Here is a 15,881-nt window from a genome sequence, read left to right on the forward strand (position 1 = left end):
TCACTCAGCCCACTGGCCCAGGCCCAAGTGCTGGGCAGCAGGGCCGGAGGGCATTTAGTGTAGCTTCTCCTGACTTGGTGACCTGTCAGCCCCCATCCACCTTACCACCCAGCCCCAGCCTAGTTCCTAGGGCCTCCAAACCCAGGAGGTGACAAAATCAAGCCTCCACTATACTCCTATTTCCAGAAGCCTTGCAGAAGGAAGCCTTATAGAAGAGCTGAAACAGTAGTTTGTACACATTAGCCCCAAGGAGACATGACCAGGATTTCCTGTGTTTCTGTGTGGGCGAAATGTCACAGCCAGTGTGTGTGTGTGTGTGTGTGTGTGTGTGTGTGTGTGTGTGTGCCTGGGCACCTGGGTTTGTGGGTCTCTGGTTCCATTAGCAAATGCTACAAGCCTGACACCTGAGTGCTCTGTGCTCGTGTCCCTTGTGTGTACGTGGCCACGCGTCGGCGTGTGTCTCTGGGGTATTGTGCAAGGGCGGCTGCTGCTCTCTTTGTGGAAGAGGCAGTGGAGGTAACTGGGCTGTGGGCTCGTGTCTCTGCTGGCCTGGAATGGGCAGATCTGTGGGTTTCTGTGGATGCTAGCACCTGTGTGTAATGGGTCTGCGTGGGTTTGTGTGTGTGCCTGCATACATATGTATACTTCCGATTTGTCTGAGGGTGTCCCCAGGCTGTTCATTCATCTCTGGGACACAGCCAAGCATGTCTTGGGGGTGTAAGTTTTGTGTGAGGGTATGTTTCTGAGCCAGGTTTTCCTAAATGGTGTGTCTCCGTTGCGTATGTTTGGTAATGTATGGGTGTGATGACACAGGAGGCTGTGTATCTGCCTGGGTTTGTGTAGTTCTCTGAGCATATCTCCTCTCTAACATGTCTGGAGCTATGCTTCTGGAAGCATGCAACATAAGCGTGTCACTCGGTGTGTAAGTGAGATGTGTGAATCTCTGGCACAAGCTGTGAATACGTGTGTTTGTATATGCAAGCGAGTGTGCCCAGGGACACAGGCCCCGCCCCCCTGTGAGGAATGCTGGGAGCCCTGGGAGACGTGGTCCCCCCAGGCCCCAGCAGCAACCGCCTCACATTTTCCATCTCATTTTCCATCTTGCTGGCGCTACACACACACACTCCCCCACCATGACTGACAAACTGCAGAAAAATCTTACAGACCTATGTCTCAGACCAGCTTCTTCGAGGTCACTTCTCAGCTGCCACAGGGAGGGCGGGGACTCAGGCAGGGACCAGCCAGTAGGTTTACTGACCATGATTACCGCCCCTCCCCCAATCTAGTGACAGACTAGAGTCCTCCCCCTACAGCTCCCAGGAGCTGAGAAGACCTTCACAACTTGCTGGCCTGGTACTCAGGAGGCACTCAGAAAACATGTGAATGAGTGAGTGAGTGAGTGAATGAATGAATGAATGCCTGGAGAAGCAGATAAGGGGAAGGTGAGGACTGGAGCAGGCACTGACATTTTCTGTGCACTAGATCTACATCATCACACTGAAAAGGCTCCCCAGGACCTTGGAGCAGGCATGCTTAGGTCTATTTTACAGAGAAAGAAACAGAGTCTCAGGCCAAACGTCTCACCCAGTGTCACACAGTCTGTAACTGACAAAGCCAAGCAAGAACCCGCCTCTGTGAAACTCAGGCTGCCTCCTGCCTGGGAGAGAATGGAAGCGCGATGGGGGAAGGGCAACGACGCAGGGTCATCTAGTGAGGCTCCCAAGTACACCAGCTGTGCCACCTTGACCACATTACGTAGCCTCTTGGTTTCCTCATTTGTCCAGTGGGTCTAGTATCAGAACCCTCCACACAGGATTGCTGAGAGGAGCAAAGGGCTTACTTAACCCAGAGCTGGGCACAGTAGAGGGGATCAGTAGTTGATAGCATTTGTGAGACAAGAGCCTAACCAGTCCTAGCCTAGAGCCTGGCATACAACAGGATTCTTCTCACCAACCCGTGTCCCAGACTAGACACACGGTTAGCAACCAAAAGCTCACTGTCCCAGTCATCCCGCAGAAAGACAGGATTCAGAGTTGGACAAATCAGGTTTGGAATCCTGGCTGTGTGACCTGGAGCCTCCATTTACCCAACTGTACAATGGGAACTGAGGGTGGATTAGATGCTTCCCCTGGGCCCTTCTGGGTTGACACCTAGATTGGCTGCACTTTAAACATTCAAATTTCCTCCAAGAAGGGAGAGAGGCTTGGCTTCACAGAGCCCACATGTGGGGTATGATCATACCTTTTGTCCTCCCTGGAGCAGCTCCCTATTTATTAGCATCCTACAGCTAAGGGGACCCAACCTTCAGGCTTCTCCCAGCTCCCCCAAGAATGAAAACACAGACATCCTGTCTACTCATTGGTTAACAATTTCCCAAGAGATGCAAAATGTTTTCTTTTTATTTTTGTCTATTCACACCTCCCTTATTCCTCACAACAATCCTATGTAGTTGCCAAGGCAAGTTCCATAACCTTAATCATATAGATGAAAACAAAAAGTAGCTCAGAGAGGCCAAGTAACTTACCCGTGGCCACACAGTAAAAGGCAGAGTTAGGTCTCAAAGCCAGGTCTTTGGGCTCCAACTCTCAGATTCGTCCACCCACACCCGTGGGTTCCTAGCATGTCCTCACTACATGGTGGATGACAGGTAGTGGTGATGGGGACCTGGAAGTTCTCAGACCACCAGGGTTTTGAATGTCAAACATCATCAATGTGTCTGCTCTGCAGCAAAAAAGAAGCTGCACCTTAGAATCCTAGAACTTTAAAAGTTAATCTTCAGACTTCCTTGGCTGGAAGGGACCCTGAGATCAGGCAGCTCAACTGTAGCCACCACACGAATCTCCTCCTGAATCCTCAAGTAACCACAACCACCAACATTTTGTACAGTTTACAAGCTGCTTTCCACACACCCTACGTCTTCATCCGAACATGCGAGGTCACCCAGCCTCTCTGAACAACTCAAGTGACAACAACTTTACTCCCGTCTCTGTAGCAGCTCCTTCTATTGTTTCGTTGGGAGAGAGCTGCCCATTTACACTTGCCCCACTTGGGCCCCAGAGCAGGCCTCACGTGACAGGAGAGCTGCCATCACCCAAGAAGCCTTCCCCAGTTGACAATTCCCAGTGCCCCCCACCAGCTGGAAGATGAGCCTGCGCAGGGCCCCACCAGACTCTATGGGACTCAAGGCAGGGAGTACAGGGCCTCTAGGGGACATGCTGGGGACCTGGAGTCCTTCTCCTGGTAACCAGGTCCTGCATCTTAGAAGCAAAGTGGCCCAGAGGGACAGGAAACATGTCAAGAGTTTTATGCAGCCTGGAGAACCAGCTCTGGGACCTGGAGCAAGTCCTTCCCCACTCTGGCCATGGTTTACCATCTATAGAATGAACAAACCAAAACCTCCTGTATTAGTTCCTACACTTATGGTCCACATCCAATCTCTAGATCTTCACCTCGCCTCTGTGAGGTTGGCAGCTGGGTTAAACAAAGCTCTGGAGAAGTTTGGGAACCAACCCAAGTGTACACAGCGAGAATGCACACTCTGGCCCTGCTCGCCTCTCATCCAAACTCCTATTCAGCCTTGAAATCAACAAGCTTTTTTCTACTTCTCCTGTTCAGTTGGCTTTGTCGAATCCTTCAGCCCTTAGCCTCTGTGAGCATCTCCAGCTCCACCTCCTCCATGTGCTCTTGGCACACTGCATCCTTCTCCACCCTTGTCATGATTGGCATTGAGATTTACTTATGACTATTGCTTGGTCCCCGGCTAGACCCAAAGCTCCATGAAAACAGATTCTTCATCTTTGTCCACGGCTGCATTCCCCCGATCTGCACCAGTATCTGGTACACAGTGGGCACTAAATAAATAGTTGGTGAATGAATGCATGAGGAGCCAGGAGAAAGAGCCCAGTCTGCTTCAGATGGGGAGAAAGATCTACTCTGCCCCCACAGAATCCACAAGAGAACATAAAAGGCGTCCATGGAAATGTGTCACATACCACTTGAGACTAGCAGTGATGACAACTGCTCTCATCCGAGGCTCACTACATGCCAGATGCGCTAGTGGTGTTTGCACACATTATCTCAGTTAACCCTTATGGTTGGAAGATGTGCTATGTAAAGTGTCTTTTTACAATGAGGAAACTTAATGTCTAGAGACATTGAGTAACCTTACCAAGACCACAGAGCCAGGAAGCTAAAGACCCCAAATTCAATACACAAAGCCTGAATCTCTGAATGAATGGGAGAAACTGAGGGTTAGCCCTGGCCTAGCCAATGGAAGTCCCCAGCCAGACCCTGGCCCCTATGAGACCTTGGACTCAACCCCCAGCCTTCTGAAACGACGTTTCATCATAACTGTCATGGGTGGCTCAGATGGACTTCAGAGCTCTGCCAGGTGACTTCCTGGGATGGACAGCAGGCCACGGGGGTGGGTGCATGAGGGGACCCTGAAGCAAAGCTCGATGGCCCACCTTCACTACCCAGGGTGAACAGTGGGGGCTGGGTGTGAGTTTAGAGCATCTCGGGCAGTGAGTATAGGAAGCAGCTCAGAGCACCAAGAGGGCAGGGCCAGGCCTCCTTCTGGCTTTTCTCCTTCCTTCTACCCGCTCTCCTACTTGTCCTCTCACCACTAGCTTCTGAAAACTATAGGAGCTGAATGAAGCCCTGACTGTCAACACGGAATGAATGGGGCCTTTGGGAAGACTTAACCAGGGGTGGATTCAGACAGGCCCTGTCCTTCTATTCTACAGGCATTTACTGAACACATTCTGGGTAGCAGATCCTGGGGAAATGAGGAGGGGGAGACATCGTTGAGCAAGACCTCAAAAACTCTAACGAGAGAGAAATCCATCTGGCCAGAAGAACCACAATGCAAAGCTAAGTGTTGCCAGGCAGGCATAAATCAGCAGAGTGCAGTTAACTCTGTGGCTCTCGGCCAGAGGCACGCTGGGTGTTGTGCCAGGCCATCAACTGACAAGAGCAGGTAACATTTCAACCTCTTCCCAAACCGTGCCCAGCCAGTGGCAGCAGACGAGAGCCCATGAAGCTTCCAGTCTGCCCAGCCAAGGTCGACACACTCGGTCTGGGCTGTCCCCAAAGCGGCCACAGTGCCAAGCCTGGCCTGCACCCAGCAGTTGCCCAGGTCCACGGAAAGGGTGAAGGCAAAGCCCACTCTCCTGGGGAAGCTCTCAGGTCCCCACACGCCCAGAGGAAACGCCCCTTTCAGATCGGCAGCTTCCCTCTTACTGGGAACTGGGAAGGCCAAGGGCCAGGTTATGCGGGGCCAATGGAACCCTGTGTATTCAGAGTCTGTCCCAGAGAGGGCAGAAGGCAGTATCCCGGGATCTAGAAAGCTGCCTCTGAACCGGCTCTCCCATGACATCCCCCTCCCAGGCTGTGGGACCGTTAGACAGGGCGGAAGTGGGACTCTAGCCAAAGGGATGTTCCCAGATGTCATGTTTTCAAATGGGACTCGCCCTGAAAGGCAGGCGGGGCGGGGCGGGCCTGTGCCAGGGAAAGCCCTGGGTAAAGAAAGGTGTTCCAGCCCCTGCTTGGCACGGGCTGGCCACAGGTCTCCCTGGCAGCACGCACAGCAGTGCCCGTCCCAGAAAGGAGACCCACCAAAGGCCGGGCCTCTGTCCTGGGACTGGGGTTTGTGAGCAGCGGAAGCCAGAGGTCCGGCCGCTCACTGACTACCCACCCGCCATTCCAAGTAATGCATCCAGTCCTCCTCCAAAGCAGTTTCTTTCCCCTCCCCTTCCCAAACCAGAGCCTTCTGTCAGCCTCCTCATCCAACTTCCTTCTCCGGTTCCCAAAACAAAATGGGAGGCGGTGTGAGGGTGGTCCCGGAGGGTTCAGGCCCCTTTATCCAGCTCGTTCAGTGGGGCAGCTAGTGCCTCGGCCTCAAGGGGCTGTGACACCCGGCGCCTCCCCAGGCCTCCCTCGCCCCCATCGGCGCCCCCACCTTGAGATAGTCGTTCTCCGAGCGCAGCTCCTCCAGCTCTCGCACGAAGCCGCCGGGCCCGCAGTCCAGCATCTCCTCGGTGAGGTCGGAGAAGGCCAGGGAGGCGCTGAGTGGCAGGCGGCTGCTGCCCACCGACGACGCGGCCACCGACGGCTCGTCGGGGGAGGCCGGCGGCCGCGGAGGCTGCTGCGCGGGCGGCGCGGGCTGGGGCGGCTGCCCGGTGCGGGCCGCCGCCGGGCCCCCGGCCGCCGACTCGGCGTCGCTGCTCAGCGCCAGCTCCAGGCCCAGCAGGCGCGCCTCCTCCGACGCGCAGTCGGACACCTCCGAGCTGCTGTCGGTGAGGCTGGGCGGCGGTGGAGGCGGTCGCGGCCCGGTACCCGGACGCGGGCGGCCCTTGGCACGGACGCCGGTACGGACCCCCGCGACCCGCGTCCCTGAGCCCCGCGCCCCGGGCACCACCGTGCGCCCCTTCTTGTCGGGCCGCGCGGAGGACGCGGCGCTGCAGGCGGCTGCGGCGCCCGGGCCTGGGCCGCGGCGGCCCTTGGCCAGCGACCAGCCGGCCACGTCCTTGGGCCGGGCCGGCGACGGCGCGCGGTGGCTCTTCTTCCTCTCCGGGGCGGGCGCGGGCGGGGGGCCGCAGCCCCGGGCCGGGGGCTCCCCCACTGGCGCCTCCATCTCGGCCTCCCTTGGCCTCAGCGAGCGGCGCGCATGGCCCGGGCCCGCCCGGCCTCCGCGCCCCAGGGGAGGGTCCGGGCGCCGCTCTGGCCGCTTGGGTCGCGGTTCCTCTCGGCTCCCCTCAGCCCCCGGACTGCGCTCAGGCCCCGGCCCGCGCTGAACGGGTTCTCCGCCGCTCTGAGCTCGGAGAGAGCGGCCCGCTCGCCTCCAGGCGCCCCGGCTCCGGCTGCGGCTCCGCCCGGTGCCCGCCCCTTCGGCCTCGCCGCGCCCCCGGAGCGCGCTCGGGCCCCGGCTGCCCGCGCGCCGATCGTTCCCTCGAGCTCCGAGTCCGGCTGCGGCCCGGGCCCCGGCTCCGCCCGGCGCGGTCCGTCCCCCGCGCAGCCCCGCCAGCTCCCCGCCCCGCCGCCTCGGCTCGGGGGCGCGCGGCTCCACGAACAAAAGGCGGACGCGGCGGGAGCGGCAGGGAGGGACGCTGGCAGCGAGCGAGGGAGGGATCTGCGAGGCAACAGCGACCCCCTCGAGGGTCAGGCGGGCCGGGGCTGCCGCGGCCCGGGCTCTCTCCTCGGTCGCTCCGCCGCCGCCCCCTTCCCTGCGGGCCTGGGGAATGCACCCGGCGGGGGCTCCCCTGCACCCAGGGTCCCGGCAGGGGTCCCGCGAGCCGCGAGAGAGGGGACTGCCAGGTAGAGGCCGGGCAGACCTCAGGACGCTGGAGCAAGCATCCATAGACACACCCGATACCTCGCCCCTCGCCCCTCGCCGCTCTGCGAGCGTGCGCAAACTCCGCCCCCTTAACCGTGCAAAGCAAGACCAATCATCCCATTGTACAGATGCGTAAACTGAAGCCTCAGAAGGCTCGCGATTAGCCCAAAGTCACTGGCAGAGCCGGGGTGGAACGCAAACCTAACATCTCGAGGACGTGTTGGGTCCTCCCGCCTCCGCTTCCCCGTCAGAGGCGTAGGTACCTGGAGCCCTGGGTGCATGCCGGGCCCTGCACGCCTTGACCCGAAGTGATCCCAGGCACACTCTCTCCTCCGAGACCCCGATTTCAGGCTCCGCACCGCTAAGAAGGAAGTGACCCGTTATGAGATGTCAGAATAGTTATGCTTTGGGAGTAGGTTCTGGCCGCCGTGGTGCCTGGCACGGGCTGGAGACGATTGCCCTGAGCCCCACACCTTCCCTCCCAAGAGCAACTGCGAACGACCCCGGAGCCCTGGCTCTGGGGGAATCCTTTCTTCCCTTCCAGGGCTGCCTCGGAGGCTGCTGACTTTTCCACACGTCTGTCTCACCTCCCCACCCCCCTTCTCCTACCCTGCTCCCCGCTGCCACTCCCTGTGGTGGAACCTCCGCTGGGCAGAGCCAGATTAAGTCTCTTGGCTGTCCTCCCGCGCGCACTCACCCTTTGGGTGGCACCCCCTTGCTAGCGGAGTCGGGGCAAGGCTGTGTTTACTCTCCTGCAGCCTCTTGTTCCTCCCCCTGTTACTCCCTCCCCTCCTTTCTCTCCTCCAAAGGTGCCCATGGGTCAGGAAGCTGCAGTGGGCTCCCTTTTTTCCATTTCTCTCTTTTCCTCCACTTATCCATTTTCTCCTTCCTTCTCCTCCTCCTCCCCCAAGCTTGTTTCTTCACCTCCTCCTGCCCTAGATGCACAGCCGGCACCAGGTCCACTTCTTTGTTTCTGTCCCACCTCCCCCGGCAGTGAATACATTTCTGGGTGAATACAAGCGGCTACTCAGCAGGTTTGGGGGAAACACTTCTTCAGGGGCATTCCCACCCCCTCCTGGCAAGGCACCAGCTCCCTTGCCCCCACTGACTGTCCACTCACCTGTCCACAGGCACCAGGTAGGGCCTAAAGGACACAGGGGTAGACTTGTTAGTTGTATGTTCCTGGCCTCCTGGCGCACAGGGTATATGCGGGGACCTGGCCACAAAAGCCTCATCACCGAGTAGCCAGAGAGCCCTTCCCACTTCCTGGCCTCAGAGTCCCCGCCTGTCCAGTCTGCTGGAACAGGTGACAGGACCCTTGCGGCTCAGAGGCTCCTGTTTCGTGTAAGGTGGTTCTGGTCTGGCCCAGAGGGAGAGATGCTCTGTCGCTCTTGGAAATTGTTTGCCCGCTCTGTGCTTCAGTTTCTGCCCCTATGCTGAATGTGGGTTGGAGATGTTGAATGGTGTGAATTCAAGCAGGGGACATAATAGACCAGGCCAGCTCAGCCACTCCTAACGCACCATGGTCCTGAAATTAGAGTGGCTTGGATTTCCCCAAGTCCTAGCTCCACCACAAATCCTGTCTGAGCTCCAACAAATCCATGGCTGAGCAGGGAGCTGAGGGTCCTTCCTGCCCTGAGGGTCTTTGGCTTCAGGGGAGCCATGAATCCACATTACCGCCCAGGAGAGCCCGAGGAGCAGCGAGGCCTGGTGGGGAGGGATTCCGGGGTTGAGTGGGGCCAAGGCAGGTGCCCTGGACTGGACTTAGTTTAGGCCAGGGAAACCACAAAAGGAGTGAGACTTGCTGGGAGTCCGGAATTGGCTGCATGCAGGCAGAGAGACTGCAGCTTCTTGGCCCACGAGCATTCACTTATGCCAGGCTCTGTGTTCAACACTTCGTTAAAGGATCTAATAAAGGTTAAGACTTGTGGCTAGTTGTATTTTCCAAAATAGGCACAGCAGTATATAGCTCATCCCAATTACTCTTTTCACCATGTGGCATTGACACTCTTCTACTTGAGTGATGGGGTCTATGTTCCCTCCCCTTGAACCTGAGCAGACTTTGTGACTGCCTCAACCAATAGAGAGTGGCAGAAGTGACACTATGACTTCCAAGACTAGGCCATAAAAGGCAATATGGCCCCACCCAACACAATCCAGGTTTTCTCTCCCTCTCTCTGTCCCTGTCCCTGTCCCTCTCCCTCTCCCTCTCTCTCCCTTACCTACTCCCCGCCTCTTCTCTCTCCACTCATTCCTGGAACCCAATCACCATGTTGGGAGGAAGGTCAGGCCTCATGGAGAGGCCACGTGAAGGTTCCAGCCAACAACTCCAGGTCTGGTTCCTGCTAACCACCAGATATGTGAGAGAGTGAACCTTCAGATAATTCAGCCCCCAGCATTGGAGCTGCCCCAACTAATGCCAAATGGAGCAGAAATGAGCTGTCCCAAAACGCAAAATAAATACTGTTGTTTTAAGCCACTACATTTTGGGGTAGTTTGTTACACAGCACTGGACAGCTGGCATGCTTGTCCAAGGTCATACAGCTTGCAAGAGCAGCGCTGGAAATGATTTTACCCCAGGGCCATCCAATCTCAGCCTGTTGTGCTGCCTCATTGGGCAGTGTCCAGCTCAGGCACCCAGTGTGTGCTGTAAAAGAAGACACGGATTAGGACACTATATCATTTAAGCAATAAGAATATGTCAGAAAAAATAATTCTAACAGATTGTTAGAAATGAGGATGCTGACTACCCAGGGGAAAAGCTTGTTTTCTCTCATCAAAGCTGCTAAATTCACCAACATGATGGAAACTAAATGGAGGCTAAACCCTGGAAGCCCTCTTAGAGGAGATGATTTTTTGAAAAACTGAAGTGTTGTGTGTGTTTTTCATTATATCAATCATGAAAGAAACTGGCTGAGGGAGAATTAGAGAAATTAGTAGGGGAACCTGAAGGAGGAACAAGCTTGATAGATATTCAAGAAAATGAGGTCAATGTGACTGGAACTTGATGGGTTAAGGAAACAAAGACAATATATATAAAGCTGGAGTGGACAGCAGGAGCAAGGCATGTTCTGGGCAGCGCTATATTTTTATTAATTTCAGAGAGGGAGAGAGAGAAACATCAATGATGAGAGAGAATCATTGATTGGCTGCCTCCTGCACACCCCACACTGGGGAGCCAGCCCACAAACCATAACCCGGGTATGTGCCCTGACTGGGAATGGAACTGTTACCTCCTGATCCATAGGTTGAGGTTCAACCACTGAGTCATGCTGACTGGACAGCAGGGATTTGTTTTTGATGCAATGATGACCCATTGGAGATTGTAAGCAGGGGCACGATAGAATCTAATTTGTGTTTTAAATAGATCACACTAGCAGTTGGTAAGAAGAGAGGCTAGAAAATAGGTTAAGGGCTATTGAACCAGCCTCTGAGAGACAATGGTGGCGTGGGTGAGGGTGGAGGCAGTGGAGAAGGAAAGGAGAGGGTAGTCAAGATGTTCTGGAGCTTCAAAGAGTCAGACACCCTTGGTTGGAAGTGAGAGATCAGAGAAAGGAAGTTCAACTCCCAGTTTCTGGCTTTAGTTTCAGGATGAATGATGGTATCATTTAATAAGACAGGACAGGCTTGGAGGTTGTCGGGGTTAAGAAAGACCAGGTTTGGAGGGGGAAATGACAGTTCTTTTTGGACACATTCCACTTGAGATGTTTATGGAGTCATCCAAGTGGAGAAAACATAAGCAATTGATGTATGAGCATGGAGCCCAGAGTGGCTGCTGGTCTGAGGTCATGATGAGTCATCAACATTTAAACAATATTTAAATCCAGGGGACCACCTCAGGCCATGTAGGGAGAAAAAAACTGACCTAGAACTAGGAATTAAGAATCCTGTTTCTACAATAATCCTAAAATTTATGTGGAACCACTAAAGACCCCGACTACCCACAGCAATCAGAAAGAAGAACAAAGTTGGAGGTATTACACTACCTGATATACTACAAGGTTATAGTAATCAAATCAGCATGGTACTGGCATTAAAACAGACACGTAAATCAATGGAACAGAATAGAGAGCCCAGAAATAAACCCATATCTATATGGTCAATTATGACAAAGGTGACAATAATATACAATGGGGTAAAGGCAATCATTTCAATAAATGCTGCTGGGAAAACTGTAGATACATGCAAAAAAAATGAAACTAACCATTTTCTTACACCATATACAAGAATTAATTCTAAATGGATTAAATACTTTAAGAACAGAAATCATAAAACCCTTAGAAGAAAACATAGGCAGTAAACTCTTTGACATTACTCTTAGTAATATATTTTTGACATATTTCCTCAGGCAAGGGAAGCAAAAGAAAAAATAAATACAACTACATCAGACTAAAACATTTTTGCACAGCAAAGGAAACCATCAACAAAACGAAAAGACAACCTACTGAATGGGAAAAGATATTCGCCAATGATACATCAGATAAGAGGTTAATATCCAAAATTTATGAAGAATTCATACAACTCAACACCCAAAAAACAAGTAATACAATTAAAAATGGGCAGAGGGCCTGAATAGACATTTCTCCAAAGAGAACATACAGATAGCCAATAGACATATGAAGAGATGCTCAGTGCCACTAATCATCAGAGAAATGCAGATTAAAACCACAATAAGATATCACCTCACACCTGTCAGAAAGGCTGTCATCAATAGGTGAGTGAACAAGTGTTGGTGAGGTTGTGGAAAAAAGGGAACCCTCGAGCCCTGTTGGTGGGAATGCAGACTGGTGCAGCCATTATGGAAAACAGTATGGAGGTTCTTCAAAAAATTAAAACTAGAACTACCTTATAACCCAGCAATCCTACTTCTGGGTACTTGTTCAAAGAAATCCAAAACACTAATTTAAAAAGATATACGTATCCCTATGCTCATTGCAACATCATTTACAATAGCCAAGATATGGAAACAACCTAAGTATCCATTAATAGACAATTGGATAAAGAAGAAGTGGTATGTATGTATATACAATGGAATATTACTTGTCCATAAAAAATGAAACCTTACCATTTGCAGAAACATGGATAGACCTAGAGGGTATTATGCTAAGTGAAATAAGTCAAACAGAAAAAGACAAATGCCAGGGGATTTCACTTACATGTGGAATATAAAGAACAAAACAAACAAACAAACAAACAGAAACAGACTCATAGGTACAGAGAACAAACTGATGGCTGCAGTATGAGAGGGTTTAGGGGCTTGAGTGAAAAACGTGAAGGGATTAAGAAGTGCAAATTGACAGTTACAAAATAGTCATGGGGATGTAAAGTACAGCATAGGGAACAGAGTTACTTATGTTGTAATAACTATGTTGGGTGCCAGGTGGGTAGTAAACTTATCTGAGGGGTCACTTCATCTATATATATAAAAGTCTAAGTGACTGTTACTACCGAACAACCGAAACGACTGGAATAACCGGTCAACCAGTCACTATGACATGCACTGACCACCAGGGGGCAGATGCTCAATGCAGGAGCTGCCCCCTGGTGGTCAGTGCACTCCCACAGCCAACCTCCCCTCCCCAGGCCCCTCCCCCGTCTGGCAGGCCCCAGCCAGCCTGGCCCCAATCAGGACGGGGCGAGACGGCCCCAATAGGCCCTGATTGCCAGCCAGGCCTAGGGACCCCCACCCATACACGAATTTCATACACTAGGCCTCTAGTAAGTTATGTAATTGTCTAACCACTATACTGTACTCCTGAAGCTAATATAATATCGAATGTCAACTGTAATTGAAAATGTTTTAATTAAAAATAAAAAAAGAATCCTAGTTCTAGAATGGGTCAAAGAGGAGTGTGAGGAGAATCAAAACAGGCAGTTGTGGAGGGTACTGTTGCGATGAGAGGGAGGGGCAAGCGAGAGATGGATGAGCAGAGAGAGAAGTGAGGGCAGGAGAAGGGGAGACAGACAGATCCAGTGATGGGGTCTAGCTTTTGAAAGGAAGAGGGACCCTCATCCACTGCCCTGGAAGGAAGACAGTGGAGATGGGTGAGATTAGGTCAAGCTGTCTGGAAGGTGAGGGAGTGACTGATGATGGCTTCTATTTTCTCAGGAAAGAATGCAGTGAGGAGACAAGAGTGAGAGTCTTTGAGGAGAACAATAAACCAGACTTCCCAGGATGAGAGAGGGTGTATGACAGGCCATTTAGGCACCCATTTGAGGTTCAAAGTGAAGCCAGCCAGCCCAGCAAACACCAGGGATATTCTAAAGGGATTCTAGTCATTTTCTCGAACGTTGCAGGCTTGTTTTGCAGAGCAGCTGAAACCATACTGCACATACACTTTTATATCCTGCTGCTTTACACTTTACGGGGCAGGAGGAGCACTTCCCTGTGCCTTCATAAACTCCTTGCAAACATCGATTTTAATTCTTAGAAATAATCCGCAGAGTGGATGTTCCATGGGTCATTTAACCTTTCCCCCTTTTATTGGACGTTTCAATCGTTTCCTGGCGATGACTATTGCCATTCTGAAAGAGGTGGCGTGTGTCTGGTTAAGAAAAAAGCAAATAAGTTACAAGGCAGAGCGGGGAGGGCTGGCACTCTGGCGCCTGGGACCCATCAGGGAAGCATGGGAATTGGTGTTCCTGAGAGGTCACAGGCTGGGTTTTCCTGGACATGAGGACAAAGAAAGGAACAGCAAAGCAAATATCTCTGGCTTCTCAAAGTGCCCCATGGTTCAGGTGTGGAGCATGGGAGAATGAAGGTGGGGAGAGGGTCCCGGAGAAAAGGGAGGGCCAGGTGTATGACCCCTGAACCATTTACAGTTTAAACATGTATTGCAACAGCCATGTTTGAGGTGACAACAGGGCCCTTCACGTGCCTGTTTCCCCCATAATAGAGGTCCTTCTGCCACCCCACCCTTCCTGGAGGGGCACTGCCCCAGCACACCTGGCCATGGGCACCGTATCTAGGGACCCCAGTGCCCTCCACAAAGCCCAGCAGGAGTGTGAGGATGGAGTGAGTGAAATAATGGGCTCACCTGCCCAACAGAGGCTGGGGCGGGGGGCGGGAGGCACTTGCTGGGATGTTTTCCAGGGGAGCCAGCCCTCAGTGGAGGCTGATTGCTCTGGGACTGGCCCAGACCCCTTCCAACTTTGAGGTTCTGTGATTCAACAGTGCAGCATTCACTGAAGCCCCACTGTGAGCTGGGGACAGAGAAGTAATCCCCCACTGATGGAGTCCCTACTGTGTGCCAAACACTGGGCTTCCTGTGCATGCTGTCACCTCATGTCATGACAAGCCAATGAGGAAAGAATCATCACCCATCTAAGAGGGGGGAACCAGGAGGGGCAGCCCCAGGCTTCCCCTGCAGCACAGAGTACCTGAGGGAGAACCCCACAGCATAACCTTTCCTGTAGCATTTACGCCCCATGAGAAAAGGGCCTGGGTAGCAGGTGTTAGGCACCAGGTGGCACCTGGTAACTGAGATGAGAGGTTCTGTCTTGAGCCAAGGAGTTCAGTGTCCCCGCCCCTTGGGCTGGCGGAGGCAGAGCCAGAGGCCAGCGGGTGCCAGGTCTTGTTTGTGTGTGTTTGTGGGACTTGAGTTTCTGATAGATGATAATCATTGCCAGGCCTCCCCAGCTGGAACTGGAGCAGGCACAGTGCCAGGGCCTACCGCCCTCAGGACAAGTATAAGAGCCAAAGAGGACCTGGAGCCGCGCCAGGACAGAGGTGCCAGCCACCTGCGGGGACACCAGGGCGCAGAGCTAAAGCTGCGGCATTCAGACCGCCAGGTGGGCAGGGTCGGCTCTGGAAGTGGCCCCCTCTCTGGAAGGTCTGGGAGATGCCCTAAGGAAACCACTGGGCTGCACTGGTTGGAGGAAGTCACCAGAAGTTTAACTCAGCAGGGTGAGTACATCGCCATGGCTCCTGCCTTTCCCCACAAGCTCCTGGCCCTACGAGTGACTATCTGTCCCAGAGGTGCCAAGTGGAGACCGAGTGGCCACTTGTCATTTGTCAGGAATTTGAGCCCTGGATCTCTCAAAGAAGCAGTGTGTGTGTGTGTGTGGGGGGGGGGGTGGGCAAGGTAGCAGAAGCACTATCATTTATCCTATGCTCACCAAACACCGGGCACTGTGGGTTAACTCACGAAGTTGAAGCCAGAGGATGGAGGCCTGGCTTTGCATCCCAGTTCTCGAGGTATTTACCTTCATTGACTCTTTTTTTTTTTTAAATAAATTTTATTGATTTTTTACAGAAAGGAGGGAGAGGGATAGAGAGTTAGAAACATCAATGAGAGAGAAACATCGATCGGCTGCCTCCTCCTAATGGGGATGTGCCCGCAGCCAAGGTACATGCCCTTGACCGGAATCGAACCTGGGACCCTTCAGTCGGCAGGCTGATGCTCTATCCACTGAGCCAAACCGGTTAGGGCCTTCATTGACTCTTACAACAGCCCTATGAGGTAGATATTTTACAGATGAGGAGACAGAAGCACAGAGATGTTAAGTTACTTGCCCACAGGCACATAGCAAGTAAGAAGCAAAACCA

General features: G+C 53.2%; 1 protein-coding gene across 1 annotated transcript in view; it reads right to left on the reverse strand.

Moving 5' to 3' along the window:
• The window catches only part of MTCL2 (microtubule crosslinking factor 2), a gene marked incomplete at its 5' end in the record, with an annotated part of 60,530 nt that extends 53,896 nt beyond the window's left edge, over nt 1–6,634 (reverse strand). The window contains one exon of the mRNA XM_081097088.1: nt 5,960–6,634. Coding sequence (XP_080953214.1) covers nt 5,960–6,634 — 675 coding nt within the window. The remainder of the gene's footprint in view (nt 1–5,959) is intronic.
• Between the last annotated feature and the right edge of the window lie 9,247 nt (nt 6,635–15,881).

Source organism: Myotis nattereri (assembly GCF_964212035.1).
Source record: "Myotis nattereri genome assembly, chromosome: 8".
In the NCBI taxonomy this organism is placed as follows: domain Eukaryota; kingdom Metazoa; phylum Chordata; class Mammalia; order Chiroptera; family Vespertilionidae; genus Myotis; species Myotis nattereri.